This window comes from Leopardus geoffroyi, chromosome A3 (assembly GCF_018350155.1).
Source record: "Leopardus geoffroyi isolate Oge1 chromosome A3, O.geoffroyi_Oge1_pat1.0, whole genome shotgun sequence".
NCBI classification, from domain to species: Eukaryota; Metazoa; Chordata; class Mammalia; order Carnivora; family Felidae; genus Leopardus; species Leopardus geoffroyi.
Genome location: NC_059336.1, coordinates 108833205 through 108851755, shown reverse-complemented (window position 1 = coordinate 108851755; position 18551 = coordinate 108833205). Strand labels below are relative to the sequence as shown.

Genomic DNA, 18551 nt, shown 5'->3' with positions numbered 1-18551 from the left:
ACTTAAATGGGCGAATTATATTTCAATAATGCTGTTTTAAAAAAGTGATCTGGGGAGCCTGGGTCAGTCAACTAAGCATCTGGCTCAGTTTCGGCCCAGGTGGTGACCTCGTAATTTGTGGGTTTGAGCCCCCTGTTGGGCTCTACACTGACAGCGCGGAGCCTGCTTGAGATTCTCTCTCTCCCTCTCTCTCTGTCCCTACCTGCTCATACTCTGTCTACAAACAAACAAACAAACAAAAACAGGGATCCAGTGTATTTTATGCAGGGGCACCTTTCGCTTGCATTTTCTGATTTTTCTTTCTTTTTTTTTTATTTTTAAATTTTTTAAAAATGTTTATTTTCTGAGAAAGCAAGACACAGTGCAAGCGGGGGAGGGGCAGAGAGAGAGGGAGACACAGAATCCAAAGCAGGCTCCAGGCTCTGAGCTGTCTGCACAGAACCTGACGTGGGGCTCAAACCCATGAACCATGAGATCATGACCTGAGCCGAAGTCAGACGCTTAACTGACTGAGCCACCCAGGCGCCCCATTCTGATTTTTCTTTAATGAGCAAGGACAGTGGATACCATAAAAAGCACATTTATGGTATTTCAGGAAGTTGGATCTTCAGGTCTTAATCTTTACTTGGGGCATGGATTTCTTTGAGGATCAGACAAAAGTTAAAGACATTGTGACCTGAAGAAGTCCCATATATCACCCTCACAAGAAAACATGTAGGAGGATCACATAACCCTGAAGCCCCCATGGTCCCCTTAGAGACCTATGGACTCCAGTTTCAATGAATGTTGTTTACTTACAAAAGGAGACTTAAACGCCAAGCTGGCGGCAATGGTGAGGGCAGGATCCAAGCAGCGGAAGATAGACCCAAACAGCATCAGTTTGCCGATTCTCACGTCCACCGGCAGGGAGGCCAGGTGATACCCTAGAGGGGTCAGCTTTTCATCTGGAGTTAATGCTCCTAAGTCTCGTAATCGTATTTTTGAGGCACGGAGAGAATCTGGGTGCGGTGGCTCAATGAGCCGAGAGAAAACAGACTGGAGACTGTGAGTGCTAAACATCTCTAAAATTTTAATTCTACAAAAAGAAAAAAAAACATAATGCGTCCATTTTATTTCTGGAGAGATGACACAGAGGAACAAGCTTCTTTCTTGAACGAAAATAGTTGCCAATTTCCAAGGCACATGCTTTCATAAGCTAGACCATGCTAGGTGAAATACATTAAAAAAAAAAAAAAATCTCTTATGTCTTCTAGTTCTAGCAATAAATTATAGAAACACTTTCAAATCCTACCCTGAAACTTATGGGGATTCAGGATAAAATTCTGTCTATAAACTTTCAAAATGCTTCTCTCTATCAAATATGGGTTCAAATTATGAAACAAGTCAAATGATCCATTTACTCTTTCCCACATCTGAAATTGTACCATAATTGCTGATAAGCTTAATCTGCAATGTGTCTTGCCTTGAAGAGCTACTCTTTTAAATTATGAATTTAAGCAGTTTTCAGAAGAAAAAAAAATATATATATACAAAATTTATTTATTTCACTTATAATTCCTTTTTAAGCTGTCAACCTAGAAACATAGTTGTTTATTTTTACTAATTTTTTACTAATTTTTACTAATGTATATATGCATTTGGTACCTAGCTTTCTCCCACTTCAACTCTCTAGATATTTCACTTTAAGACATGCATGGACAGTAATCCACTTACTTAGATTTTAAATGAAAAAAAAAAAAAAAAGATAAGACAAAAAGATGAACCATGTTGGCCTATATAATTTGCCTATTTCCCCACTGCTGTATATCTGAGTTGTTTTTAAATCATATGTGCCACATATATTACATTTCCCCTCTCTCGTCCCCTCTCGTGGGTCATTCCACTTCCAAAGCTTTCTCAAGTCCCTTCACTCCTCATCTGCACTATTACTACCTTAGTAAGGTAGTAACTTCTTAAGACCTGACTGTGGACACTTAAAAGCAGGGCCTGGGTCTTGTATCCTACAGTAGCTCTAGTGCTCAGCCCAACCCCTGGCAAATGGAAGGCTTTCAAAATATACCTGCTGGATAAGAGGAGAGCTATAACATCTTTGTATAAGTAATTTGCTTTGGGTTATTATTTTATGGGCATATTCCCTCATAGGGACTGGGTCAGAGGGCATGGATGGTTTGAGTTCTTACATAACACCAACCACATTTTCAGGAAGGTTGAACCAAACGTTCCCTAGCTTCAATAACACTGAGTTTGATCATTCATTCATTAAATCCTCTTTTATGATATTTGTTCTTGTTTGTTTATCAGCTAAATAATGGTGTTTTTGAGTTGTTTTTGTTCACTTTGCTCTGATCACGAGGCTGTAGACTTTTGACCTTTGATGATTCAATATTGGCATTGCCCCTACCAGAAATTTCTTGATAAATTAGATCACTTTCCTGACTTCCAAATGTATTCTTAAGCTCTATTTTAGGGCCATTGTTTGCAATGTAAGAGATCTTCGTGTGCAGAAAGTTAAATCCAATGGTAAAAGCAACACTGAACAGCTCCTTTTTTGCAAATGAATGAGTTCATCCATGCCCACTCTTGGCAAAATGTCTTCTACTAAGAAAAATAAACCCACAGAACTTAGGGTGAGAAACATGTAGACCTTCTGGAAGCAGAACAGAAAGATCAAGATGTACCTCAGACACAGCTGTTCCAATGGCACTCTTTGTATTTCTGGTAGCTGCTGCTTTAAGAGCTGGTGATTGAAGTGATGGCTGGTAAATAAATGGAAGCAGACCCCAGAAGCAACACGGCCCGCTCGACCTTTTCTTTGCAGAGCATTGGCTTGAGAGACAAAAGTATCCTCTAGGCTTTCCATCCCTTTGCTGGCATCATATCTATAAGAAAAAGAAAATGTAGAGAAGAGTTTTTTATAAAAACATGGGTAAGACCCGACCTAGCACGGACAGAACAAATGAACTACCTCACTTCCAAGGAAGGACAGTGTCCTGTGTGTTCCGGGAATAGTTCAGCCCCTGGAGGGAGCACACAGTGCTGTTTTAAGTGGTATCAAATGCTACTACACATAGTTCCTTTATGCAACCTTTTCTCTTTTTTTAAGTTTATTTTATTTATTTAGAGAGAGAGCAAGCAGGGGAGGGGCAGAGAGAGAGGGAAAGACAGAGAATCCCAAGCAGGCTCCGTCAGCACAGAGCCTGACGTGGGGCTTGAACTCACCAACCGTGAGATCATGATCTGAGCCACAATCAAGAGCCGGACGCTTAACCGACTGAGCGACCTAGGTGCCCCAACCTTTTCTCTCTTTATTCTTTTTCATGGTTTATTTTGACAAATAAAAACTGGACATAGGTGTACAAAGTGGTTTTGATATATGTATGCATTATGAAATGATTTCCACAATCAAATTAATTAACACACCCATCACCTCCCATATCATTCCATCTTTTTCATTCAAGCACATGTAAAGCACATGGAAAAAAGAGGAAAAATAATTAATTACTTCCAAGGGAAAGCCTTAAACCTTCCACCTCTGTTTGACTTTAAGACTATGGTCCTGGTATAGAATCACTCATATATACCCATATGCGGTTTCCATAAAATATTTTTCCAAACGGTAACCCATGTAGCTCAAAAGCATCAGCCATTAACAGCCGTGGCACTCTAATGCATCTTTAGCCCCTCTCTCACATTGCCAAAAGAGAATACCTCTTTTCTTTCATTTTCCCAGAATCGATGACATAGACAACATCATCAATGGTTATGGATGTCTCAGCAATGTTGGTAGAAATTATAATCTTAGTTACACCCACAGGGGGTTTTACAAACACAGCCTGCTGCTCTTCACTGGATAAAGATGAATGAAGTGGGTGAACCACGCATCTGGAAGGAAACAAACGCACATTTAATATTCTGGCACAAAAGGCTGGAACTGGATTAATGGTGGATGAATTTCTATTAAAATTAACAATAGAACTCCAAGTATCAGCAGCTTCTCTAGAACCTGCCCTCAGGGTCCAGCTCTTCTAAATGAGAAGGTTCTTTCTGAGCCTTACAAAATGTTGACTCGGCTCTATGAACTAGAAATCTTGCACTGACTTGGGAAAAACTGGAATGTAACTCAGTAGTAAGTAATCAAGAGAACTATATAGCTGATATTCTATAAGTAACAAGCCTCAGACACTAACCAGGAGAGAATCATTTTTCCTCTACCTTTAAATCCAGAGAACCAGAGGCAGAGGTAGTGATGTGAGTTAAGCCAAGATATTCCTATATTCCTGGGAGTGTTTCTCTATTTAGTAGCTGTCGCTTTAGATATAAAAACACATGTCTTGCTACTGGAAAAGGAACTGTTGCAAATTATTTTTTTCTCAAATGGTAACATTTCTTTGTTGTTACTTACACTGGCTTCTCCCATCCCTCCCCACTCCCCATCTGGCAACTGAAATTACATGCAATTTTGCTGAGTCACTACGCTAAGTGAAGAGAAAAATTTTTATTTAATGGAATGGGAATGATTGATTATCTGGAACAAATAGGTTTGTCTACTTCCAGCTGGCATAAACAGACATGTTCTCAAGCAGTGACACCATGGTCTAAAGAGGGTGATGACTGTCACAGACCATTCTGGTTATTCATCTTTGCATACAATACAACTGCAGATGGTTAAGGCTACAGAAAGCAATTAACTTACCGATTACTGCGTCTGTTGTTGAAAAGAGAATTGGACTGTAGCTGTTCATATAGCATTTTGATTTCTGCTAGTCCCGGTAAAAATACAAGTATAGCCCCTGGGTATACAAAAAGAATCGATCTGACAGATGCAAAAAAGGAAAAACTAATATGGATTACAGAGCTATTTTAAACTTTAAAAAATGTAATAATCTGAGATTTTTCACTATCAATTTTCTTTTTTTTAAAAAGTCCCCAAGGATTTAAATGGATGACACTGTTTTTTATCCATTTTCTGATTTACCTTTCTACAAGAGGAAAACTGAAGTGTAGAAAAATATAACACTTTAGGCCATATAAGAATCATTAGCAAAGCTCTTTTTAATTCTTTTAACGTTTATTCAGTTTTGAGAGACAGAGAGAGACAGCGTGTGAGCAGGGGAGGGGCAGAGAATGAGGGAGACAGAATCTGAAGTAGGCTCCAGGCTCTGAGCTGTCAGCACAGAGCCTGACGTGGGGCTCGAACTCACAAACTGTGAGATCATGACCTGAGCTGAAGTTGGACGGTTAACCAGTTAACTGACTGAACCATCCAGGCACCTCTCATCAGCAAAGCTCTTTAAATATACTTCTTTAGTGCACTGGGCACTGACATTCTGTTTCTATAGGAAGAGTAATCCTTCTAATCTTATAAGACAGGAAGACTCTTCTCTCTGTTAGTAAATAAAACCCATAAACATTTTACTGGAAATGAGAAAAAGAAAAGAAAATTGGCTGGTCAACCTGATAATCTAAATTCAGATAGATGTTAGAGAGGCAGCACATTAACTGGCCATGCCCTATTGAAGGTTTTATGGGCTTTTAAATTTTAATTAAAGAAAATAAGCAGTGATAACTGATTACAAAATATTTCTGTGCCAAGAGTGGCCACTCAGCAAGTCACCTTCTTCTGAACTTTATTCAAAGAGGGAATTGACACCATCTTCTCTAGCCCCTCCCTTTAATCCTACAAATATTTATTGGGGGCCTATGTCCGCTCTGTGCTAGGTAGAATGGAATATAAACCAAAAATCTGCCCACAAGGAACTCAGGACCTATTATTTATCACAGTTATTTGCTCTACTAAGTAAATAAGGAAATTAAGTTATTATGAAAATGGAACTCTGAAGAGGGCAAAAGACATCTTTCAGGGTTAATTTCAAACACCTCATAGTATACAAAGTATGTTTACATACATTGTCTCATTTGATCCTCATGGCCACTCATTAAGAAGGTTATTAGTACCTTTAAAGTGACTCAATAACTCAGCCAGGCGACAGAGTTAATGAGAGTAGGGCCTGGACACAAACCTGGGTTTCTGGGACCCTCTCCCCTCTCCCTCCCTTCTCCCTATATCTATATCATCTATATCATCTATATCATCTATATCTGTATCTGTATCTGTATCTATATCTGTATCTATCTTTAAGAGACAGAGAAAGCACAAGCAGGGGAGAAGGACAGAGAGAATCTTAAGCAGGCTTCATGCTTAGTGCGGAACCCGATGTAGTGCTTGATCCCACAACCCTGGGATCATGACCTGAACCGAAATCAAGAGTCAGACACTTGACTAAGCCACCCAGGTGCTCCTGTCCATATTTTTATGTGCCTCCTGATGTGCTCTGCCCTCACAGCTTGGCCATTTGTATCAGCGGTATCTTTTTTTTTTTTTTTTTTTTTAAAGTAATGTGGGGCTTAAACTCAAGACCCCGAAATCAAGAGTCATATATGCTCTTCCCGCTGAGCCAGGGAAGAGGTGTCCCTTTAACATTCACAAATATGTCAGCACCCCCACTCACTACATCTACTCCGCTTTGAATTCAGGTAATTTTCTAGCAGTTCTTTTGTCCGCTATACCTGATTTTTTTCAATAATAGTCTTTTCTTTTGGGATGAAACAAGATACGTAGACCAGTGATAATGCGTTAGCAAACACGGACTACCCGCCTGAGATGACAACAAGGTACTTCAATCCTTTTGCGTGGCTCATACGTCTCTTCAGGAAATATCATGTAATGATTAAAGTCTAAGTGGTGGAGGACAGCCACTCCCATTTCTCTTAAGCGCTGTGCAGCGAGCACATGAGGTAAGTGTTTGATCTGTCGTTCAACTTATGATCACCCAACAATGGCTGCATCTATTCAGGCAGCAAATATTCCAGGTACTGCCCTAGGGTCTGAGGAACACAGTGGTGCCTGATAAATCCACATTCTTGAGCAGTTTACATGCTATTGAAGGAGACCGTCAGTAAGCAGAACTATGCTTCTGGATAGTGCATGGTGCTACGATGAAAATGAAAATCACTTTTGGATACCACGATAGAGTAAGAGTTCAGAGAAGACTCCTCTGAAGAGAAAATGTTTGGCAGAAACCTGAATGATGTGACGGATTCAGTTACGAGAAGATTTGGGGGATGAGGGTCTGCCCAGTGAGCTTAAGAAGGCCATTGGGATAGGACGACGGCGAGTAAGGGGAAAGTAGTCGTTGGTCTGCGTCACAGTAGTAGCAACGATCATAGGAATAATAATGACGAAATACGTTATCATCGCAACGGTATCGTTTTTAGGCGGAGTATCGATGGGCATTAACTGCATGCCAGGCACTGTGCCAAGTGCTTTACATATGGTTTCTTTCTTTCTTCCTTTCTTTTTCTTTTTTTTTAAAGATTTTATCTTTAAGTAATCTCTACTCCCAGTGTGAGGCTTGAACTCTCAGCCCTGAGATCAAGAGTCCTGTGCTCCACTGACTGAGCCAGCCAGGAGCCAGGGACCCCATACAATGGTTTCTTTTAATCCTCAAAATATCTTCATGTCAGAGGACTTATTATAATGTCTTCATTTCACAAACAAGGAAACTGAGGCATAGCAAAGATAAGGGCTCTCTACCTGCGACTACACAGTTCCTGAGTAGCAGAGCTAGGACTTTATCAGACTCGAGAGTCTGTTCTCTTAACCCCCCTGCCCTGTGACCTTCATGTGCATCAAACACTCATTACCAGACTCCCATTTAGCCTGGGGCTAGGTGTTTAATATGTGGATCACCCAGGCCTTCTTTTCAAACTTCCTCCTTGTGGATTTTGTGTTGTTAACATCTTTTTGCCTGGCGGGAACAAAAGAGTGCTGAGTGAAAGCTGCAGGTGAACCTCGAAAAGTAAAAGGTAAAATCCTCCCCCCTGAAAAGCCTAATAAGCAACTTTACATACAACTGGCAGTGAAAAAGTGAGGATGGGGGTGACGGCTCCAGGAAGGGAGGTCGCTCCCACAGCACCCATCATCTAAGTGAGCCGCCTTCCTTTTGCCGTCTCCCACACAAATGAAGAAGCGATTACCTGGAGGGTAGGAGTGCTTTCCATCCACGATCCACTCTAACAAGGCCTCTATTAATTCCAGATTAACCTTTTCGAAATCCATGATGGACATAGTTTTGATGACTGATTTGCTAACCCCTGAAAGAAAGGTAAAAATCAGAAGGATAACTAAACTTCATTAAAGACAGCGATGCCTGTGAACTAGGTGGGTCTCACCTTGAATTGCCAACACAGATGTTCACACTGATGCACTGAAATGACCTGGTTTCTTTCAGTCGCTCAGAAAGTACACGTTTACTAGGAGAACTTTTTGCTTGAACAAGGACCCAAAGAACAGGCTCCTGACCCTGCTGGAAAGGCTCAGATAGGCTGCTGTTTCCTTTCTTCCTCCCCCCTTTTACCCATCACACACTTAGTGACCATTTAAATACCAGAAACAAAATTCAAAGACAAATACACTTTAGAAACCCCTCCTAGATTCAATCAAGTCATGAGTCAGATCAGATGGAAGTCCAGGCAATAGTAATCCAGGGAAATCAACAGAGACCAAAGCTTTCACTGACATCTTCACAATAGTGACTCTTTCCCGCCCCCACCCAAAGTTTATTTTGAGAGAGAGTGTGAGCAGGGGAGGGGCAGAGAGAGAGGGAGAGACAGAATCCAAAGCAGGCTCTGCACCAGCCGTGCAGAGCCCAGCACAGGGCTTGAACCCTCGAACCATGAGATCATGACCTGAACCGAAATCAACAGCCCAAAGCTTAACCGACTGAGCCACCCACATGCCCCACACAAGTTTTGGATCTTCCCTGAAAAATACATGTGATTTTAATGGCTTCACAAACAACTCCTGAAGGCTATCCTCAGACTTCTAGTTTAAGGGTTTCTAGTCTCCTCCGAATCTATCTGAGGCCTAGTGAAAGACACAGTTCTTTGTGCTTGGGCTATAAGAGCTATAAGCTTGGGCTCTTTTAAAAACAAATAGCATATTCTTGGGAGTCTAACTCTCTAAAGACTACTGGCCTTTCTTCTTGGGTCCTCTTAATAGCCCATCACCCTAAATATAGTCTAACTAGAACAAAATAGCTGCAGGTAGTATCATGGAAGAGAAGTTTCCTATATTAGGCTAAAAAGTTTGAAAAGGGGCAAAAGCAGTTTCTAAACAATGTTGTTCTACAGTGTGGAGCCTGTGTGGGTCAAAAATGAAAGAAAGAAACAGGTTATATAAATAAGGGTGTGGTGGGGTGTGGAAGGCAGAGAAGGAATCATTTTTATCTGTCAAGATTCCAAAAAGCTAGACTTGACTTTTTTTTTTTTAAGTAAGCTTCATGCTCAGCGTGGAGCCCAGTGCAGGGCTTGAACTCATGACCCTGAGATCACGACCTGAGCTGAGGTCAAGAGTTGAATGCTTAACCCACTGAACTGTCCAGGCGCCCCCAAAAAGCTAGACTTTTTTTTCAAAAAGGAGAAAAGATCAGCTAACAGAAAAAAAGAAAGGTGAAATCGTTTTTTAAAAAAATTTTTAGGGGCAGCTGGGTGGCTCAGGCGGTGAAGGTGTCCCACTCTTGGTTTCTCGTGGTCCGTGGGTTCATCCCTGCATCAGGCTCTTCACTGACGGCGCACAGCCTGCTTCAGATCCTCTGTCTCCCTCTCTCTCTGCCCCCCCTCCCCAAAAATAAACATTAAACAAAATTTTTCAGGGGCTCCTTGGAGGCTCAGTTGGTTAAGCATCTGACTCTTGATTTGGGTTCAGGTCATGATCTCACAGTTTCAGGAGTTCGAGCCCGTGTCGGGCTCTGCCCTGACAGCAGGAAGCCCGGCTTGAGACTCTTCCTCTCTCTCTGCCCCTCCCCTGCTTGCACTCTCTCTTTCCCAAAAATTAAAAAACAAAACAAAACTTTAAAAAAATAAAAGCAAAGGGGCACCTCAGTGGCCCAGTTGGTTAAGTGTCAGACTTTGGCTCAGGTCATGATCTCACAGTTTGTGGGTTCGAACCCCGCGTCAGGCTCTGTGCTGAATTCCTGCTCGGAGCCTGGAGCCTGCTTCAGATTCTGTGTCTTCTCTCTCTGCCCCTCCCCCACTTATGCTCTGTCTCTCTATCAAAAATAAATAAATGTAATAAAAGAAATTAAAGAAATAATAAATAAAAGAAAGTTTTTATAGTTGGGCAGTTTTTACTACTTAAAAGGACGGATTATTACTTTTTTTAACTAGAAAAAGTTTTAAGAGTTGACCTCAGAAACATTGATTTTCTGAAAAATGAGAGAGTCTTGAGATCAACCAGATTTAGTCTTTTTGTTATAGGGAAAGAGAAGCTAGTGACAGAGCTGGGTTTCATGACCCCAAATCTTCTATCCTCCTCCCCCCTCAGAAAGGAATTCTCAAAAGTGCTTTCTGAACTTTGGTAAACTGTGTGATTGAAATTGGAAAGGCCTGGCTTAGATCCCATCATAATTTTTAAAGAAGATTCCGAAATTTCAAAAGAGAAACCAAAGGGGTTTTCCTGTTCCATAATTTAATAGAATAAGGAAATGGGAATTATCAGCTGGTATGATGTACAGAAGGAACACAAACTTTTGACTCAGACATATTTCAGTTAAAATTACTAATGTGTATTGACTAGATGGGCACCGTGCTGTGGATTTGTATTATCTCATTTAACTCCCTAAACAACTCCATTTTATAGATTAGGAAACTGAGGTACAGAGAGGACAAGGGACTTGCTTGAGGAATTCTGAGGGAGCAAGTTGAACCCAGGTCTATATGATGCAAGTTCATACTCTCAACCTTACTTCTCAGGATGTTGGGAAGATTAAGTGAAATATTTAGGAGCTATGCATATCTTTCTGAACAGCAGAATAATAGCTAATCCCCTAATTCCTGGATGATTACCACTCCCCACACAGGACTGGGAAGATAGTCTTCGACGGAAGGAGAAAAAGGAAAACTCATTTGCTTCTTCTCCTATAGAACAGGGGGATGCAGGCTCTTACTCCTTGAAAGGTAAGCACTTTTGTTTTTTGGAAGGGCTAGAGGAGTTGGGGTGGCAGTCCAGGGAAAAGAGCAGGGAGGGCAGTTGAGACATGTCTCTGGTCTAGACTTTAAGGAAGAAAGCAACAGTAGTAATGTTGCAGTGTCTGTGTGTTTAGCCCAGCTCATATGCACAGAAGACTATCTAGGAACAAAGAACAGTTAGGTGGGACCTGGCATAGGAGGAGGGATCAGCTAAGAACACATAAAGAAATGCTCAGTATAGGATGGACCCACAAAAGACGCTATTTGAAAGCCTGTGAGTAATGCTAAAACTAGTGGATGACATTTTGAGGATTTTAGAGGCTATTTAAAAAGTCTTCAAATATCTCTCCACAAATGACTTATTAACTATAAAGGGAACAAACAGTGACCTACACAGGGGAGACACGTAGCCAACATCTCCTTAACCAAGTGATCAAAAACAACACTGCCAATAAAGGGACAAACCAATGTCATATGCCTCCTGATACGGTGTACCAAAAAGGACTCAACATTGTTTCTGTGGTTTTCTAACCAAAAATGAAACCCAAAAGGTTGGGTTTTCTAACCTAAATTTAATCATGGGGAAACATTAGACAAATCTAAATGAAGGGATATTTTAGAAAATAGCTGGCCCAAACTCCTAAAAAATGTCAAGATCTTAAAAGAAAAATAAAGGCTGAGGAGTTTTTCCAGATCAAAAGAAACTAAAGACAGACAACAATGAATGCAATACATAATTGTGGGTTGGATTCTGGGCCAGAAAAAAATAGCAATAAAGGACATTTTTGAGATAATTGGCAAATTAGAATAGTGACTATGGATTAAATAATAGTATTATATCAGTTAAATGTCTTCATTTTGATCATGTTCTGTGCTTATGGTCTTAAGAAATACATATGTCCGTTCTTGACTTCAGCTCAGATCATGATCTCCCAGTTCATGGGTTTGAGCCCTGCATCAGGCTCTGTGCTGACAGTGCAGAGCCCGCTTGGGGTTCTCTCTCTCCTTTCTCTGATCCTCCCCTGCTTGCAGGCGCACGTGTGCTCTCTCTTTTTCTCTCTCAAAATACGTAAACATTAAAAAAGAAAAAAGAGAAAGAAATATGTACTCATATACGAGGGATTAAAGGACATGATATCTGCAACCTACTCAAAAGGTTCAAGAAAAAAATATATAACGTGTGCACAGTGCAAATGATAAAGGAAATGAAGCAAAATAATAATTGGTGAGCTGGGGTAAAGGATATATGAGAGTTCATTGTATGGTCCTGCCAGCTTTTATTATGAATTTGCAATCATATCAAAATAAAAAGTTACAGGGGCGCCTGGGTGGCGCAGTCGGTTAAGCGTCCGACTTCAGCCAGGTCACGATCTCGCGGTCCGTGAGTTCGAGCCCCGCGTCGGGCTCTGGGCTGATGGCTCAGAGCCTGGAGCCTGTTTCCGATTCTGTGTCTCCCTCTCTCTCTGCCCCTCCCCCGTTCATGCTCTGTCTCTCTGTCCCAAAAATAAATAAACGTTGAAAAAAAAATAAAAAAAAAAAATAAAAAAAAAAATAAAAAGTTACAAAATACGAAGGAATATACTTGTATTTCACTACTTCCCAATTTTTCTATAATAAACATTTCTTTTATAATCAGAAAACACCTATATGTAAATATAATAACAATTACATCTAATATGTGTTGAAACTACTATTTTTTTTTTTTTTTTCCAAGTTTAAGGTTGTTCTGATGCATTAAAGACAATGTAGCTGTGAAACAAGGGCCACGTTTTTCTTCCTCTGGATCACGGTGGGGAGCGGCGGGGGGAAACTGGTTCCCTATGACATAACCGTAATATTCCCCCAGGAAACACATTACCTTTATAGCGGGCCAGGAGCTGCTTGAAATCCAACTGTTGGTCTGGCACTGCATCTCTGACAGAATCCTGGTGCTGGAGGTGAAGGGAGAGCCTCAGGTCTTCCTCTACTTCTTCAAACGCAGTTCTGCTGCGCCTCGCTTTAAGCTTCTCCTTTGACATCTGTTTCATGGAGCGCAGATAAGGGCTCCCATCCTGCAGCACGTACCTGAGGAAGTTAAACAAAGGCACGGGGCTGTTAGTATGTAGGTCTGTTGGTGAGGAATGAAAATATTCACCTATTTATGTTTTCCGATCAGCAGAGTGTTGCTCTGTCTCTGCCCCATTCATGTGCTTCTCTTTCACCAGTCCAGGGTTCTGCTGGCCTGTGTCCTATTTCTGGTAGGGAACACACTAGAATGTTTTTGGTTCTGTTTCAAGGTAATTCTGGAGGCAGTGAGTTTGAGAAAGTGAGAGAATAAAGACAGGTAAACTAGTTAACACGTTAATTTCCCCAGAGATTCACAGCGGAAATGGGGTAGGGCCCCCACATAACAATTTATTTAATAAGTTCCCTACATAGGCTTATTGCACGCAAAAGTTTGAGAGCCACTGTTTTGGGGTTTTTCGCTTGAGAAAACTGTACCATTAAATAAATAGAGAATTAGAAGTAGGTCTTATTAGAAAGGGAAGGAGCAGGGAGTAGGAGAAAAATTCTGAACTGAGTTTTCAGTGCCAGACTGCAAGGGCATTTTCTTTCTGGAGCTCAGAGGTCAGGAACAAAGATACTGATTTGGAAATTCTTGGCACAGAGGTGACATCTGAAATCACATGAGTCTAACAGAGGGACAAAAGAGTTTAATGGTGAGAAGGAATAGCGCAAGGATAAAACCATGGGGGGGGGGGGGGCGGGTGGTGGTTTCATGGTCAAAGAGTAGGAAGAGGAATCAGGGCTTTCAAAGGAGAGAAATATGTTTGCATCCAATGGAAATGGCCATTTTTTACCCAGCACTGAAATTATGCAGACATCCTGACTCTCACACTAGACTGCAAGCTCCCTGAGCACTGCAGGATGATGATGATGATGATGATGATGATGATAATAGCTAACATTTGTTAGGTGCCAGGCACAGTTCTAAGCATCTGCAGCTATTAACTCTAAGAATTATTTAATCCATCCTCATGACAACCCTGTGAAGCAGCTATTAATATACCATTTTACTTGTGATGAACCTGAGTCACACAGAGATCAAGCTACTCATCAATGTTACAGTTAGTAAGTAGAGGGATTTAAATATTGGCAGTTTATCTGCAGAATGGGTACTTTTTTCATATTAAATTCTCCATATATCTGGTCCTTCATCATTTAAAAAAATTTTTTTTTAATGTTTATCTATTTTTGAGAGAGAAAGAGAGAGAGACAGAGACAGAGAGACAGAGCGTGAGCAGGGGAGGGCAGAGAGAGAGAGGGAGACACAGAATCCGAAACAGGCGCCAGGCTACAAGCTGTCTGCACAGAGCCTGATGCGGGGCTTGAACCCATGAACCATGAGATCATGACCTGAGCCAAAGTCAGATACCTAACTGACTGAGCCACTCAGGTGCCCCTGTCCTTCATCATTTTTTCAATAGACTTCATTCTTCAGTACAGTTTTAGGTTCACAGCAATATTGAGCAGAAGGAACAGAGGTTTCCTGATACTCCCTGTTTCCACAAACGTACAGCCTTCCCCATTATCAACACCCCCCCTCCCCCGCCCCCCAACACCAGGGTGGTATAACTGTTATACTGATGAAGCTACAATGGTACATCATGATCACCCAAAGTCCATAGTTTACATAGTTCCAGTCAGTACTCTTAACATACAATGTGTACTGTGATGTGAATTGCAAATGATTTGTATAATATTTGCTGAAAAGGGAAAACCAAACACTCAAATGGAAAAATTAGAAGAAAAACTAACATGTCTATTAAAATGAGGGCACACTGAGGATAAATAATGTTTTCAAAGACTTTCACCAAACCTTAATTAATGTCTTCCTTACCTTGTCACAGCAATTGCATCTTCCAGAAAAAACTGATCAACAGGAAACGTACGACCTAGAAGGACAAGAAAATAAAAGACTCAGGATACCTGTTCAACTACCTTGAAATAAATAGTTTGCAAATGTAAAATTCTCTTAAAACAAAGCTTGGCACATTAAGGTACTGTTTGCTCTGTTGTCTTAAACATATCAGAAGAAAAGAAAAGCTTTTGATGAGAGAAATTAGAAGGGATAGATTCCAGCTCATAAAAAAACAGAAGTATATAGGTGGAAATGCTCATTTGGTAATAGGACATTTTTTAACCTCTTTTTTTGTTTTAAACCTGTTACACTTTTCCCACCCTCCCCTCCCCCAAGGGGACTTTTAAACATTCAACAACTAGAAGAAATAGTACGATTATTCGTCAAAATCGTCCATAAATTGTTCTTGTGACAATCAACTGCAGAAGGATAAAGCAACGTCCAAGGTGATAAATTAATCCCACAGTGAGACTGTGAAAGCACCAGAACACACAGACTACTCAACTTCACTTTCTCCCAGAGTGGACCAACATCCAGGAAGTTAGCAGAATCCTGTAGTGAACAAATCTGCTATACACAGAGATAGCTCTATGACAGATTACCACTATTAACTCAATATTAAACACAACGGAATTCTAGAAATCCTAATAACCGAGACTTTTTTCAAAAGCACATGTAAAACTGAAATCTCTTAGCAAATGGATATAATGTTGCTTCTTTATTAATTTCATTATATGGTCATTAATTTTATTTGTTATAAATCTAATCACTTCTTGAGAAAATATCAATACCTGTTATTTTATATCTCAGATGAACTTTAAAAATAATTATATTTGCTTATCAGAACAAGGCATATTTAATGATGCATATTAATCACCTGGTATAGTAATAATTGGGCAGGAACTGAAATATTCTGAAAAGAGCTCAGCATTTAAAGTTGCACTCATTAGAATAACTTGAAGAGTTGGTCTCTGCAACAAAATGTCCTTCAAGACGAGCAGCAAGAAGTCACTAAGTGAAATAAAAGAAACACCTCAAGATCAAACAAATTTCATACATAAAAATGAATTAGCTTTATTGTTTTAAACATTTATTTTATTTTTGAGGGGGGAGGGAGAGAGGAGAGAGAGAGAGAGAGAGAGAGAGAGAGAGAGAGAGAGAGAGAGAGAGAGAATGAGCAGGGGAGGGGCAGAGAGAGACAGAGACACAGAATCTAAAGCAGGCTCCACGCTCCGAGTTGTCAGCACAGAGCCTGACGTGGGGCTCGAACCCGTGGACCGTGAGATCATGGCCTGAGCTGAAGTCAGATGCTTAACCAACTGAGCCACCCAGGCACCCCAAAATGAATTAGCTTTTGATGCATTTTGAGCAAGGAATGTGTAGACCTATGTGAAAAAAAAACACCTCTACATCTTATAGAAAGATGTGTCATGATCCTAGATATGAAGACTTAAAATTATGAAGATATAAACTCAAATAACCAAATAAACTCAAATCAGTGTAGTATCAATCAAAGTACCAACAGGATCTATCACTGCATTTGATAATTCTACTTCCGGATATCTACACATACATAATGAAGAATATACAAAGATTTTCATAATAACATTGTTCGTAATAGTAAAACAATGACAACTGCCTAAATGTCCATCGACCAAGAAGTGGTTGGCTAAAAAGAAATCACCCAATCTGTGGAATAACATGAGGCAGACAGTAGGAAATAACACAGAGCTTTAGATACTGATATGAAAACATCTCTGAAAAAAACCCAAGTATGTACTGCAACAAGTGCTGCACAAAAGCAGTATCCTTACTGGTCTCCCTGCTTTGGCCCATCCCCTTGCAGTCTCTTCTCAATAGAGCAGACCAATGGTTCTGTTCGAATGTAAATCTTACTGTGCCAGTCTTCAGCTCATAATCCTTTGATGACTTATTAAAATCCCCACTAACAAGTTAGGTCCTACATGACATTTTCTGCCCCTACCACCACTTGTCTCCGGCTGCTCTCCCCTTATTCACTCACTCCAGCCACACGGTCCTCTTTGTTGTCCTGGAGGCATGTACCTCAGGTCTTTTGCACATGTTATTGATCTGCCTGCAATGGGCTTCTCCCAGACATTCACACGTAGTTCCCTCATTTCCTTCAAGTTTTTACTCAAAGATACCTTTGTAGCCAGGCCTTCCCTAGTCACTCTATTTAAAAATTCAAATGCTCCCCTCCCCTGCATTTCATATCACCTTTTCTCTTCTTGGCACTTAACATATTTTACTTATTTATCATTCTTATTGTTGAGCTCACCCATCAGAATAGAAGCTCTATGAGGACAGGGATTTGGGTCTATTTTGTTTACTAATATAATAATCTAGAACAATGTCTGGAACAATAGTAGCTGCTCAAAAAACCTGTTGACTTACTAAATGAACACAACAGTTGTATAAGAAAAAAAGGTCAGAAAGCAAAAGTACCTATTGCTAACAAAGTAAACATAAATGTCAATGTATAAAAAGGACATATCACTAGTCTCATCACCACAGTTATCTCTGGGGAAGAGACTGGTAATGCTTTGGAAGTGTTAAGGGAGACTTTCATTTTATCTGTATTGCTTGGATGGATAGATAGGTAGGTAGGTAGGTAGATAGATAGATAGATAGATAGATAGATAGATAGATGGATAGATAGATGGATAGATAGACGGATAGATAGATAGATAGATAGATAGATAGATAGATAGTAGGCTCCATGCCCAATGTGAGTCTCAAACTCACGACCCCAAGACCAAGAGTTGCATGTTCCATTGACTGAACCAGCCAGGTGCCTCCTGGATAGCTTTAATTTTTAATGAGAGCATATTCCTGTACTATTTCGTTCTCTTTAATTTCATGAGCTAATTAACTTACATGTACAACTTTTGTTTCTTTTTTAGGGAAAAGGACATAATATAACAATTAAGCAATGCTTAAATAATTTATAATACACGCATACTTAAAATCTCCTTCTGCAATTATTAATAACTTCAAAGATAGTTCATGCTATCACGGTAACTATTATATGAGAAGCAGCACACACAACTCCAATAGTGTTTGTGGAGACATATATCTCTCTCTACCACATCTCTCTCCTAACTCCTAATATACTCCCAGAAGAAAACAGACCAAAATTGTAACAGGTAATTATTATACAGGGGACAAAAAATATTTTTTGACATTTCTTTGATACTTTCCAAACATTGAGAAAAATCATGTTATCTCTATGGTCAGAAAATCTATTAAAAATTTTAAACAAACACAGCTATAACTTTTCTATATTTAACCTTTAATCTTATGTATATTTTTACTGATCTTGAGTCCTAGATTTTACTCCTATTTTTTTGTTTTTCTTTTTCCATCTGAGCCGGCAAATATTCCCCTTTTTCTTGTAATTTGTACATTCCTTTCCCAAAGGCTGCTATTTATAAATGACTGAATCTCCCTTCTCCAGAGTGTAATTTATCTTTCATCTCGTATTATTTTGAATTTTTAACTGTTGATACTCTACAAGTCATTAAGTTTTATATAAAAATCTTTCTCTTTTGAGATCACGATTGAGAAACCAGATCTAGTACTATGCTCTAGTTTCTCTGAG

The 18551-nt window shown here is 40.0% G+C and overlaps 1 protein-coding gene across 4 annotated transcripts in view; it reads right to left on the bottom strand.

Moving 5' to 3' along the window:
* DHX57 (DExH-box helicase 57) overlaps positions 1–18551 on the bottom strand; it is a 55454-nt gene that overhangs the window by 14495 nt on the left and 22408 nt on the right. For all 4 annotated transcript variants that reach the window (XM_045447076.1, XM_045447079.1, XM_045447077.1 and 1 more), the window contains exons 10-17: positions 15807–15940; positions 14909–14963; positions 12887–13092; positions 8038–8154; positions 4694–4790; positions 3709–3882; positions 2679–2879; positions 799–1075 (exon numbers count right to left, since the gene is read on the bottom strand). In XM_045447076.1, coding sequence (XP_045303032.1) covers positions 799–1075; positions 2679–2879; positions 3709–3882; positions 4694–4790; positions 8038–8154; positions 12887–13092; positions 14909–14963; positions 15807–15940 — 1261 coding nt within the window. The remainder of the gene's footprint in view (positions 1–798; positions 1076–2678; positions 2880–3708; positions 3883–4693; positions 4791–8037; positions 8155–12886; positions 13093–14908; positions 14964–15806; positions 15941–18551) is intronic.